The sequence below is a fragment of the Nerophis lumbriciformis genome, linkage group LG31, assembly GCF_033978685.3.
Source record: "Nerophis lumbriciformis linkage group LG31, RoL_Nlum_v2.1, whole genome shotgun sequence".
Lineage (NCBI taxonomy): Eukaryota > Metazoa > Chordata > Actinopteri > Syngnathiformes > Syngnathidae > Nerophis > Nerophis lumbriciformis.
This window is the reverse complement of record NC_084578.2, coordinates 13705001-13718982: the sequence shown is the minus strand read 5'-3', so window position 1 is coordinate 13718982 and position 13982 is coordinate 13705001. Positions and strand designations below refer to the sequence as shown.

Below are 13982 nucleotides of genomic sequence, written 5' to 3'. Positions count from 1 at the left end.
TCACTCAAAAGACCAGACCGTAGTTACTTTTTCCTTTTATTTTCCTTTAGTTTGCAACAGTTTTTCCAACGAAGAAACAGCTTCTTTTTTCTTCTTTAGTCTTTTTAGCAGTCTTTAGCAGTGTTAGTAGACTTTAGTTTCTTTAGCTGTCATTAGCTGTCTTTAGTAGCCTTTAGTAGCCTTTAGCTTCTTTAGTAGGTGAAAAACCTTTAAGGACAAAACACCACAAGATTAACATGCTGTAAAAAATCAATCAATTATCAATCCCATAATTTACAACTATTAATTAGGCTATCAAACTCGTAACCATTAAACAAGTGCAAGAAAATGGACACATCTTTTCCCTTTAAGTTAAAACAGATTTTAAATAAATTGTCTCAACATAAATGCACCAAGATACATATAAAATACAATTAAACCCAGAAACACAATAGATAAATGCAACAGAAAACCCAATATGCAAATACATAAATACCTAACCAATTAACCACCTATTTAGATACATATTTAAAATCCATATTCAATATAAATATATTATTAATTTAGCAGTGAAACACTCAATCTTAAACGCTGTCTACTGGTAGAAAAATGCCCCTTTTCTATGCCCTCACCAGCAGCCAATGATCCAACACGCTTAAATCCAACACTTTAAGTTGAGCGACTTCACCCTCCTGATGAAGCAAACTGCTCCAACATTTATCAAACTAAGCAAAGAATATCAACACTAAACAACAGTCACATAACACACTGTGTGTATTTAGTCTCCAGACTAAGCACGCTACATGCACACAACCCGCCGCCCCCCCCCCCCCCCCCAATCTCACCAGCGCAACAGGTGCGCCACACCCACGAAGAGAAATATTAAATCTTACATACTTTTGGCACAACTCTGGGTTATCTGTAATGAACTAAACCTTTTTCCACTCTGCGCTGGCGTCTTTTGTACTCCTTGATTTGACAAAGCTGTCTAATTACTGGGCTCGCGCACCAGCAGATGAGACAGGAGCGCGCCGCGTTATACCTGCGCGTGAACGTAAACTGATCGGCTCTGATTTTATAAGCCGACTGGCCGAAATAATGCCGAATTATATACATTTCCTGGGGTTGCCTAGGTGAATAGGGATGCGGATGTGCTCTAAGATAAAATATAATTTTATTAAGTGGGGTTTGGATGGTTGCTAAACAGCCACGGTTGCGAGCTCGCGCGTCAGCTGACGAGACAGCTGTTCACCGCTACAACATTATTAGGCCGTTTATTGAAATACTCCCACACTTTTGACAACTTTTGGCGTGCTTTTTTTCCCCTTGCTCGCACCGCTCGCATCATCTGCTTTGCGCTCCGCTCAGTGTGACGTAAATATGCGACGCGTCGAAGCATAAAAACGGCGTCGACGTATTTACGTAACCGATGACGTCGATGATGTCGACTATGTCGACGCGTCGTTTCAGCCTTACTTTATATGCTTATTTGTTTCATTGTATCCATTAAAACCTTATCCAATTGTGTTTACAATTTCTAGGGTGACACAAAAAAAACGTTCATCAATAAAAATAGAATAACTTCCAAAATTTTATTTAGATTAACACAAACATTCAGCTACATTAGGTATATGTGAGCGCCCCGTCGGTCGGCATCCCAGCGAGAGTGGAAATATTACAATAAGTGTTTGTTTTATTATGGTTTATTATGGTTAGTTTGTATGTTTAGCACCTAGCAATGCTGCTGATACTAGTGTTAAAATAAAGCTCCTTCCATTTAGTACTCGGCTTCTAAAACATATTGCTCATCCTCTTTGTATTCGGGCTCAAAAATATAAGGTTCTGGATCATAATTATTCCCAAAGTAATCATCGTTGCCTCTTACAAAGTCTGCTTGATTGTTATTGTTGTTGATGGGGAAGGGATCTGTGGTTCCTAATGCTACGTTACAGATCACATGACTGCCTTCCTCATTAACTCTCAAAATGGCTGGGGAATCTCCGTGAGATTGACACTATTTTGATCATATCTATTTATTCGCAAACTTCGGAAGTCTTTTGGTGTCCTGAATCAGATAAATATGATTATAGCTTCAATATAGAGGCAACTTGTTTTTCCACTCTACTGGTACTTTAATACCCCTCGCATAAGCCGTGCTTCCAGTCATTAAAATGTTTGAAATCCAACGCAAAACTTGGAAACATTGATCTTATTGCTCTGTGGCGCATGGCACAGTTTGATGATGTCATCCATAACATGCCAAAATTGAAGAAATATAATATATAAAATATTCACACCAGTAAAGCCAATCAAATGCAGAGTGAAAAACAACCCCGGTGAAGATTTTAATTGAAACACTTGTCTTAACACAATTAAAATGTACTTTCCAGCACAAACATTGATTTAAAACCCCTCTAAATCACAAGTTTATATAAATTGTAAGTCATAGGGTGTGCATGTCCACTTAAGAAAAAGTTTGAAATTAGAACATGAGTAGTTAAACATGTTTTGACGTTAAAAATCTGGTTTTAACAGGATAGCTTTACATGAACATTAACTAATAGGCCATCTTTTACTTGACTTACTTTGTTTACTCATAATACTCCGCATTCTTTGACCATAGAATGTGTAAAAACTATACAGTAAGTTGTCCAGATCATCTGGTCCACCCGGTCTTTGAGTATGTTAATACCACTCCGTGAAAGACACATTGCACAAAAACCTTTGGCATCCTGTCACTTTAAGCACTCTTAAAATGCCTCGCGGGCTGTCATGCATTCCAACTTGCAGGAACAACTATTCTTTAAAGGGGAACATTATCACCAGACCTATGTAAGCGTCAATATATACCTTGATGTTGCAGAAAAAAGACCTTTTTTTTTTTTAACCGATTTCCGAACTCTAAATGGGTGAATTTTGGCGAATTAAACGCCTTTCTATTATTCGCTCTCGGAGCGATGACGTCACGTTGTGACGTCACATCGGGAAGCAATCCGCCATTTTCTCAAACACATTACAAACACCGAGTCAAATCAGCTCTGTTATTTTCCGTTTTTTCGACTGTTTTCCGTACCTTGGAGACATCATGCCTCGTCGGTGTGTTGTCGGAGGGTGTAACAACACGAACAGGGACGGATTCAAGTTGCACCAGTGGCCCAAAGATGTGAAAGTGGCAAGAAATTGGACATTTGTTCCGCACAATTTACCGACGAAAGCTATGCTACGACAGAGATGGCAAGAATGTGTGGATATCCTGCGACACTCAAAGCAGATGCATTTCCGACTGGACTGGACAGATCAGCTTTCAGGAAAAGAGCGCGGATGAGGGTATGTCTACAGAATATATTAATTGATGAAATCTGGGCTGTCTGCACTCTCAAAGTGCATGTTGTTGCCAAATGTATTTCATATGCTGTAAACCTAGTTCATAGTTGTCAGTTTCCTTTAATACCAAACAAACACATACCAATAGTTGGTTAGAAGGCGATCCCCGAATTCGTCCTCGCTTTCTCCCGTGTCGCTGGCTGTCGTGTCGTTTTCGTCAGTTTCGCTTGCATACGGTTCAAACCGATATGGCTCAATAGATTCCGTTTCTTCTTCAATTTCGTTTTCACTACCTGCCTCCACACTACAACCATCCGTTTCAATACATGCGTAATCTGTTGAATCGCTTAAGCCGCTGAAATCCGAGTCTGAATCCGAGCTAATGTCGCTATACCTTGCTGTTCTATGCGCCATGTTTGTTTGTATTGGCATCACTGTGTGACGTCACAGGAAAATGGACGGGTGTATATAACGATGGTTAAAATCAGGCACTTTGAAGCTTTTTTTAGGGATATTGCGTGATGGGTAAAATTTTGAAAAAAACTTTGAAAAATAAAATAAGCCACTGGGAACTGATTTTTAATGGTTTTAACCCTTCTGAAATTGTGATAATGTTCCCCTTTAAAAATGTCATTGCAATGTTTACATATGTCTGACGACACGCACGTGTCTCACTTTTAACATTTGTTGACTGCAATGCTCTTTCTGTTTGTCTCAAAGTATCCATGGGAGTTGACATTTTGATGCCTGTGTATTTTTTCCCAGAAAGGGCCTAACTGGTTTGCGTGTACTAAAACTTGATAGCACACGCAACGCTGTTTTACTAAGCGTGTGCGCAGAGGATTGTGTCTCCTAAATGCGCAAGATAGAGAGTGCAATCCATTTAGCATGTCTGTCTTTATGTATATTCAGAATATATGCTGATTACCACAATACTAGAAAAGCCAATATATTCATTTAGCAGCCGCAGTGGGATTTATCAAGACTGAAACTGGTTATGGACGCTATTTTTGCAGAAATATTTAGTATATTTGGAACGTACGTTCAAATTGGCACAGTAACGCACAAATAGCTGCGCCATGATCGATGATGGCGAGAGAATCCTCTGTCTGTATGCATGTCAACACATTTGGACTGTTTGAAATAAAAATATTAGTAAGTCTATTCAGCAATTTCATTGTATAATTGCATAACTGCTAGAAGACATTAGGGGCTGATTAAAACAAATTCAATCGATTTGTTTTGGTGTCTACTGTTTTTTAATCCTGTTTCTTCTCTTTCATAGGGGAGATATACAATTTTAATATATCTCCTCCTATGAAAAAAAAATTCACTGTGGCTCCTCCCAGGGCGCACCTTAAAGGCCTACTGAAATGCGATTTTCTTATTTAAACGGGGATAGCAGGTCCATTCTATGTGTCATACTTGATAATTTCGCGATATTGCCATATTTTTGCTGAAAGGATTTAGTAGAGAACATCGACGATAAAATTTGCAACTTTTGGTCGCTGATAAAAAAGCCTTGCCTCTACCGGAAGTAGCAGACGAGTAGCGTGACGTCACAGGTTGTGGAGCTCCTCACATCCGCACATTGTTTACAATCATGGCCACCAGCAGCGAGAGCGATTCGGACCGAGAAAGCGACGATTTCCCCATTAATTTGAGCGAGGATGAAAGATTTGTGGATGAGGAAAGTGAGAGTGAAGGACTAGAGGGCAGTGGGAGCGATTCAAATAGGGAAGATGCTGTGAGAGGCGGGTGGGACCTGATATTCAGCTGGGAATGACTAAAACCGTAAATAAACACAAGACATATACAGTATATACTCTATTAGCCACAACACCACCAGGCTTATATTTAATTTGCCACAAATTAATCCCGCATAACAAACACCTCCCCCCTCCCGTCCATATAACCCGCCAATACAACTCAAACACCTGCACAACACACTCAATCCCACAGCCCAAAGTATCGTTCACCTCCCCAAAGTTCATACAGCACATATATTTCCCCAAAGTTACGTACGTGAGACTTTTTGAGACTTTTATTAGTATGTTGCAAATTGAAGTACATATTCCGTACAATTGACCACTAAATTGTAACACCCGAATAAGTTTTTCAACTTGTTTAAGTCGGGGTCCACTTAAATTGATTCATGATACAGATTTATACTATCATATATATACTATCATCATAATACAGTCATCACACAAGATAATCATCAGGGTGTATACATTGAATTATTTACGTGACATGCACTTAGCGGCACGCACGTACGGGCAAGCGATCAAATGTTTGGAAGCGTACTCACGGTACTGTGTCTGCGTATCCAACTCAAAGTCCTCCTAGTAAGAGTCTCTGTTGTCCCAGTTCTCCACAGGCCAATGGTAAAGATTGACTGTCATCTTTCGGGAATGTAAACAATGAAACACCGGCCGTGTTTGTGTTGCTAAAGTCGGCCGCAATACACCGCTTCCCACCTACAGCTTTCTTCTTTGCTGTCTCCATTGTTCATTGAACAAATTGCAAAAGATTCACCAACACAGATGTCCAGAATACTGTGGAATTTTGCGATGAAACTGACGACTTAATAGCTGGCCATCATGCTGTCTCAAAATGTCCTCCCCAATCCGCGACGTCACGCGCTGACGTCATCATACCGAGACGTTTTCAGCAGGATATGTTGCGCGAAATTTAAAATTGCACTTTAGTAAACTAACCTGGCCATATTGGCATGTGTTGCAATGTTAAGATTTCATCATTGATATATAAACTATCAGACTGCGTGGTCGGTAATAGTGGGTTTCAGTAGGCCTTTAAATGTGCTACAAAAATAGGTTATATTGCCTAGATCAGTGTTTTTCAACCTTTTTTGAGCCAAGGCACATTTTTTGCATTGAAAATATCCGGAGGCACACCACCAGCAGAAATCATTAAAAAACGAAACTCAGTAAAAAGTCGTTGTCGCAATTGTTGGACATGACTTTAAACCATAACCAACTATGTATCAATATAGCTCTTGTCTGAAAGTAGGTGTACTGTCACATCACGCCATTTTTTGCTGTTTTCTTGTGTAGTTTTTTAGTTCTTGTCTTGCGCTCTTATTTTGGTGGCTTTTTCTGTTTTTTTGGTATTTTCCTGTAGCAGTTTCATGTCTTCCTTTGAGCGATATTTCCCGCATCTACTATGTTTCAGCAATCGAGAACATTTCAGTTGTTTTTATCCTTTTTTGTGGGAACATTGTTGACTGTCATGTCATGTGCGGATGTACGTTGTGGACGCCGTCTTTGCTCCACAGTAAGTCTTTGCTGTCGTCCAGTATTCTGTTTTTGTTTACTTTGTAGCCAGTTCAGTTTTAATTTTGTTCTGCATAGCCTTCCCTAAGCTTCAATGCCTTTTCTTAGGGGCACTCACCTTTTGTTTATTTTTGGTTTAAGCATTAGACACCTTTTTACCTGCACACTGCCTCCCGCTGTTTCCGACATCTACAAAGCAATTAGCTACCGGCTGCCACCTACTGATATGGAAGAGTATTGCACGGTTACTCTGCCGAGCTCTAGACAGCACCGACACTCAACAACAACACATCATTTGCAGACTATAATTACTGGTTTGGAAAAAATATTTTTAACCCAAATAGGTGAAATTAGATCATCTCCCACGGCACACCAGACTGTATCTCACGGCGGTACAGTGGTTGAAAAACACTGGCCTAGATCACACTTTCATGTTGCACAGAAATGGTGGCACAGATTATTGTTGTGTGCCGCCTGTTCCACAACATAACAATACACCGGTCGTACATGCAACATTCTCATTTACTGTATTTTCTGGACTATAAGCTGCTTTGAACCCTGCGGCTTATAAAACGGTGCAGCTGATTTATGTATTTTTCTTCGCTAACGGCCATTACGTTTTGCTTAAAACAAATAGTTTTTATATTACACCGACAGAGACACTAAAAAGGTGTGTTAATGTTTGTGCATCTTTTGGACGACTTTCCTCACTGCAGGTGCAGTGGGTTGAAAATGTACTTACTCTTTCGTGCCTTGAATCGAAAGTATAATTGTCCGAGTGTCTTCATGCACATTTGTATGTGCTATCGTAATACAAACAAGTGAGCGTCAATAACATTAGCGAATATGCTAGCACATTTACAAATGTCTGCGTTAGTATTATTAACTTAGTGGCATTTTTTTAATCGTTTAAGTTTTGTAAATGTACCGATTTGTCACCGTGGAGTTATTGAGTCTGTTTCGCTGATTAGAGTGCTATCTTCCACAGCTAGTGAGTCAATGGCGATTAGTTCTGTTTTGTTTGATCAGCCGTTTTAGTGCCCTGTCGCAAGCACCAATTAGAAACAATTAAGATTTGAAAATAAACATTTACAAATATCTCATTTCACAACGGAATATTTGCGGCTTATAGACCAATACGACTAAAATATGCAAAAATATTTATTTTTCGTATAAAATGTGCGGCTTACGTGCACTCTATAGCCCGGAAAATATGGTGCATTTTTTCACTTATCAATTGCACATGCAGTCTTTGTAGATCACCTTCAACACACCCACTAATAGTACATGCAATGTTATAGTTTGCAAACACTATTTAGCGTGTGTTATTTGGAATATTACTCAAACTGGCCCTTTAGTGTACCGTATTTTCCGCACCATAAGCCGCCCCGTGTTATAAGCCGCGCCTTCAATGAACGGCATATTTCAAAACTTTGTCCACCTATAAGCCGCCCCGTGTTATAAGCCGCATCTAACTGCGCTACAGGGAATGTCAAAAAAACAGTCAGGTCAGTTAAACTTTAATAATATATTAAAAACCAGCGTTCTAACAACTCTGTTCACTCCCAAAATGTACGGTAATGTGCAAATGTGCAATCACAAACATAGTAAAATTCAAAATAGTGCAGAGCAATAGCAATAACTTAATGTTGCTCGAACGTTAATGTCACAACACACAAAATAAACATAACACTCACTTTCTGAAGTTATTCTTCATTCATAAATCCCTCGAATTCTTCTCCTACGGTGTCCGAATTAAATAGTTGGGCGAATTACGGGATCCAAAATGGCCGGCTCCGTCTCGTCGAAGTCATCAGAGTCAGTGTCGCTGTTGTTTTTCCAGCAGTTCCGTGAATCCTGCCTTCCGGAAAGCTCAGACCACAGTTGAGACCGAAATATCCGCCCAGGCATTTACGATCCACTGGCAGATGTTGGCGTATGTCGTCCGGCGCTGTCTCCCTGTCTTAGTGAATGTGTGTTCGCCTTCGGTCATCCATTGTTCCCACGCCGTTCGCAGTCATGCTTTAAATGCCTTGTTGACACCAATATCGAGCGGTTGGAGTTCTTTGGTTAATCCACCCGGAATGACGGCGAGTGTTGTATTTGTGTGCTTCACTTGTTTTTTGACACCATCTGTGATGTGGGCGCGCATGGAGTCGTATGGACGGAGCTGCGTGAAAAAAGCCACCCGGCCTCTTCGCGTAAACTTCCCTTAACCACTCGCTCATCTTTTCTTCATCCATCCATCCCTTCGAGTTAGCTTTTATGATGACGCCGGCTGGAAAGTTCTCTTTTGGCAAAGTCTTCCTTTTGAATATCACCATGGGTGGAAGTTTCTGGCCATTAGCATGGCAAGCTAGAACCACAGTGTGTCGCTTAGTAGGAGCCATTTTGTGGTCTTTACAGATGTAAACACACAAAGGAAATGAAACGTAATACCCGCGCGCTTCTTCTTCTATGGGGGCGGGTGCTTACCTTGGCGGTTGCTTACCGTAGAAGAAGAAGCACTTCCTCTTCTACGGGGAAAAAAGATGGCGGCTGTTTACCGTAGTTGCGAGACCTAAACTTTATGAAAATGAATCTTAATATTAATCCATATATAAAGCGCACCGGGTTATAAGCCGCACTGTCAGCTTTTGAGTAAATTTGTTTTTTAGGTGCGGCTAATAGTGCGGAAAATACGGTATGTAAAAAAAGCTGTTGGCATTGGAAAGTTGACCTTTTAAGACCATTATATTGCTTACCATCAATGGTGGGATCTCTGGGGGATGATCCTGTGTGGCCTCCCCCCCTCGTCTGGCTCCAGGGTGGGGCCCTTTTCAATGCATAGCATCTCATTGTTTATTACCTCAATAAGGGTCTTCTGAAACACTGGTCGGTCATGGTAAGGGTTGGGTATTGTGTACATATTATCTGATACCGGTGCCAAATTGGTAGATTTGAAATGATACTGGTTTTAAACGGTGCCTGAACCGTTACGTACAAAATGGAAAACATACACATTTTTTATGGGTGATCTTGCATTAATTTAACACAAATTATTCCTTAATAGGTTAGTATCTACTTAGTATTGCCATAATGGTACTGAGTTTTGGTACCCATCCCTACTCATGGGTAGATGTTGACATTTTTAGTGCACTTGGAAAAGTAGAGAACATTTTCTGTGTTTTTCAATAAATCTGTTCCTATTATACATGGATTTTGAAATGCACGTACCCCCTTAAAATCCCACCATCGTTAATTTTGCTGCGCTTGATCATCAACTGAAAGACTACTAGATTAAGTGATGATGCAAATACCCTTTTTGGGAAAGTTGTATGGGGGTTAGAATTTTTTTTTTTTTTTTCACACATAAATAATGTCAACATGCAAAGCCTTTATGCCAACTCGGGATGGAAAACATCGGGGCAATGAGGGATGGATCTTACTAATGCAGAGTGATCTAAAAGAGTACACTGAGGGAATGCAGAGTCTGAGATGGATTGTCAACATCGTTGGTTATGATAAGGAAAAAAAGACATGTTTTCAGCGCACTGAAGATGTGCTGAATTGTACGGGTGTCAATCAAATCATATTAGTGATGCCCATATACGCTGTAAAGATTTACTTTACAAAAGAGAACTGTTGGGTAGGTTTTTTTTTGTATTTGACTTTATTAAATGTTTGGATAGAATTTTATTATACAAAACCAGTTGGGGGTTTTTTAAGTAAAAATGATCTAGCATATGGATGTAGTTAATCATAGAACTGGCACCCATTTGTCAACCATATTATACAAAATCGTATTAATTAAAAAATAATTCTTGAGAGTACTGAATTTTTCCATTAGACTGTCTTTATCTGCTCCTCTTTTTTTTTTAATACCAGATTTTGACAATATTTAATATGAACATATATTGTACACCTATTTTTATGTAAAGTATGCACATTTATCTACAGATTTACCAATAGTTTTTCATATTTTTTTCCATAGCCTTCTGATATACATATTTACTCAACAAGACACATAGTAGGGATTAGGGATGTCCGATAATGGCTTTTTGCCGATATTCCGATATTGTCCAACTCTTTAATTACCGACACCGATATCAACCGATACCGATATCAACCGATATATACAGTCGTGGAATTAAAACATTATTATGCCTAATTTGGACAACCAGGTATGGTGAAGATAAGGTACTTTAAAAAAAAAAATGTATAAGATAAATAAATTAGAAACATTTTCTTGAATAAAAAAGAAAGTAAAACAATTGAAACTAGTAATTAATGAAAATTAGTCAAATTAACTGTTAAAGGTTAGTACTATTAGTGGACAATCATGTGTGCTTACGGACTGTATCCCTTGCAGACTGTATTGATATATATTGATATATAATGTAGGAACCAGAATATTAATAACAAAGAAACAACCCTTTTGTGTGAATGAGTGTGAATGAGGGTAAATGGGGGAGGAAGGTTGTTTGGGTTGTTGCACTAATTGTAAGTGTATCTTGTGTTTTTTATGTTGATTTAATAAAAAAAAAAAATAATAATAAAAAAAATAACTGATACCGATAATTTAAAAAAAAACCATACCGATAATTTCCGATATTACATTTTATCGCATTTATCGGCCGATAATATCGGACATCTCTAGCAGGGATGGATACCTTTCACTATTGAAACAATATGATGCAGGTACCAATTTTTGGTATATATGCATGTGTTAATAATTATTCATTGTTTTTGATAATTAAGTCTATTTTTTTTATTGCAACATTTAAAAAAGGTTATGATAAGTGCTGTCCAGTTGTTGTATCTCGTTCCATTGTCACTTTTCTGAGTCAAACTTGCGGGTACGACACTAAGTTGCAAGTCCAAGACGTTGGATGGCAGTAGTGTATAGTTTATGGTGCGTTGCTGTCGTTTGCGCCCTACAAAATGTTAGTACTGTAAGTGTTGTACTTATTACATACCGGCTGTTTGATTGTAACGTGCATCTTAGTTGTAGTTTTTATTAACAAATTTGAAGGTGTTGAAATTAAAAAGTTAAAATCACTCATGTTAATCAATAGCACAGTCAATGTATATTAACATCAAGCTAGTGCGTTTTGGAAAAGTGGAGCCTTACCTAACTTACGGCTGAATCCACTGTCAGTGCTGCTGGAGTGATCCCCAAGTGCGCGAAGAGCCGACTGAGTCTGCAACAGGGAGTGATGTCACGCGCAACCTAGGTTTGATTGATTGATTGAGACTTTTATTAGTAGATTGCGCAGTACAGTACATATTCCGTATAATTGACCACTAAATGGTAACACCCGAATAAGTTTTTCAACTTGTTTAAGTCGGGGTCCACTTAAATCAACCAAATCATGGCACCTTTTTGGACTTTACGAGAATTGGTGCCTAGGAGGACCGGCGAGATTCGGTCCGTGCCAAAAAAGTACCGTATTCGGATCTTATGCGACTAACCTTGTTTTTGTCTGTTTCTCAACAGGAGGACAATGAGATCCCTACCAGTGTGATGGTTAAGGATTCCTTCAGGACCCCTCAACCAAGCCTGTATGATGCAGAATCTACCCTGCCAAATTTGTCGGTTGCCAGCTCTGTTGATGGCATCCATACACAGGATGAATGTCTCCAGACCATCAGCCTTTCCTCGGATGACGAAGAGGATCAGGGAAGCATGTTCGATTCAGGGGCTGCGGGTACTTCCCAATCGTTTGAGAGAAGGTCCGACAAGTTTAAGCGCTCCAGTCTGAAGAAGGTCGATAGTATTAAGAAGGCCTTCTCACGCCAGAGCATTGAGAAAAAGATGGCACAGATCACCACCAAGATTGTTCCCCCAGAAAAGCGGGAAAAAATCATGAAGAGCCTCAGTCCGACACACTCCAAGAGTCCTACCAAAGGCTCTTTATTGAAGGGGTCTCCCATAACGTTAAATGCCAAGAAAACCAGAGATGGCGAGGGTCCCTCACAAGACCTGGCCTCGGGGGGAGAAGCGCATGTGGAGATTCCTCCACTGGAATGCTTAGATAGAGAACCCCCTTTGGCTGAGGTGCACCCCCAGGAAGGTGTCGTGCAGAAGAGTGGGGAAATGCTGAATCAGTCCATCTCGGACACCATGAAAGCAGATCTGTCAATCAATGGAGAAGCACCAAGCATCCAGTGCGAATTAAACGGCAATCGTTCGGCTGGTCTCGCAGTCCCAGAGCGTGATGATGATGTTGGTGAGGATGAAGAAGAGGAAGGAGAAGAAGATGACCACAAAAGCGAAGTCAAGACAGCAGTAAATGTGCAGACTCCTACGACAACGGTTTCTGTGGAGCAAGCCTCTTAATGTTTTAGGGTTGACCGTCACCATTCTTCGATATTAGATATTCTCATGTACACACATTGATACACAGTAGACAACGATCCTTACATTCAAAGTTGTTTGACTATGGATGTTCTCGTTCATCCAGGTCATTGTATTCTCGACGCATTCAATTGATCGCACCTCGACTGTTTGTTTTCTCTAGAGAGAGGTTTCGCCTCTCATCCAAGTAGGCTTCATCAGTTCATACTCCTAGACTTAGGTTGGTCAGAACTAGTCTGACCGTTCAGCCAACCGAGATCTGACCAATCTATGTCAAAGACTAGATCTGACCAATCTAAGTCTATGAGCAGGAACTGATTAAACCTACTTGGATGAGAGGCGAAGCATCTTCTGAGACAGTCCAGTTGCAATCAATTCAATGCTCTGAGAACTCAAAGTTGTTTTTCTACGGATGTTCTCATTCATCCAGGTCATTGTATTCTCAGGGCATTCAATCGATCGCAGCTGGACTGTTTGGTTTCTCTTGGAAGAGGTTTCGCCTCTCATCCAAGTATGCTTCATCAGTTCATGTTCATAGAATTAGATTGGTTAGAAGCTAGATCTGACCAATCTAAGACTAGATCTATGTCTATGAGCATGAACTGATGAAACCCTTGGATGAGAGGCGAAGCAACTTCTAAGACAGCCCAGTTGCGATCAGTTGCCCTGAGAATTCAAAGTTGTTATGTTCAATGGTAGTCCAACATTCCTGCAACAATGCTTTTGACAATCACCGGCGTGGTCTAAAGGACTTGACACAGACTGCATTAACTTAGATGTCATAAAACACTGCTCACAATTTCAGTAGGAGCATCTCCAGGGCAGTGGTCCAACTATCTCCCTCTCGTCTGCCTCTCCTGTTGGATGTGAAAAACAGCCTCTTTGTGCTCCTTCTTTTTTTTTTGATTGTGAAAACGAGTAAATCTTTGGCAACAACACGGCCTGTTGAGGTGACCTTGTTGCCAGGATGTGGAAGAGCAGGAATGGGGAGTTTGGGTAGTTGACATGTTTTAGAGTTGTTTTATCGTGAACTACAGTACAGA

At 40.0% G+C, this 13982-nt stretch overlaps 1 protein-coding gene across 1 annotated transcript in view; it reads left to right on the top strand.

Moving 5' to 3' along the window:
• Positions 1-13982, top strand: part of LOC133574378 (caveolae-associated protein 2-like) — a 59326-nt gene that overhangs the window by 42914 nt on the left and 2430 nt on the right. The window contains exon 2 of the mRNA XM_061926546.2: positions 12079-13982. This exon is cut by the window's right edge and continues 2430 nt beyond it. Coding sequence (XP_061782530.1) covers positions 12079-12921 — 843 coding nt within the window. The 3' untranslated portion in view covers positions 12922-13982. The remainder of the gene's footprint in view (positions 1-12078) is intronic.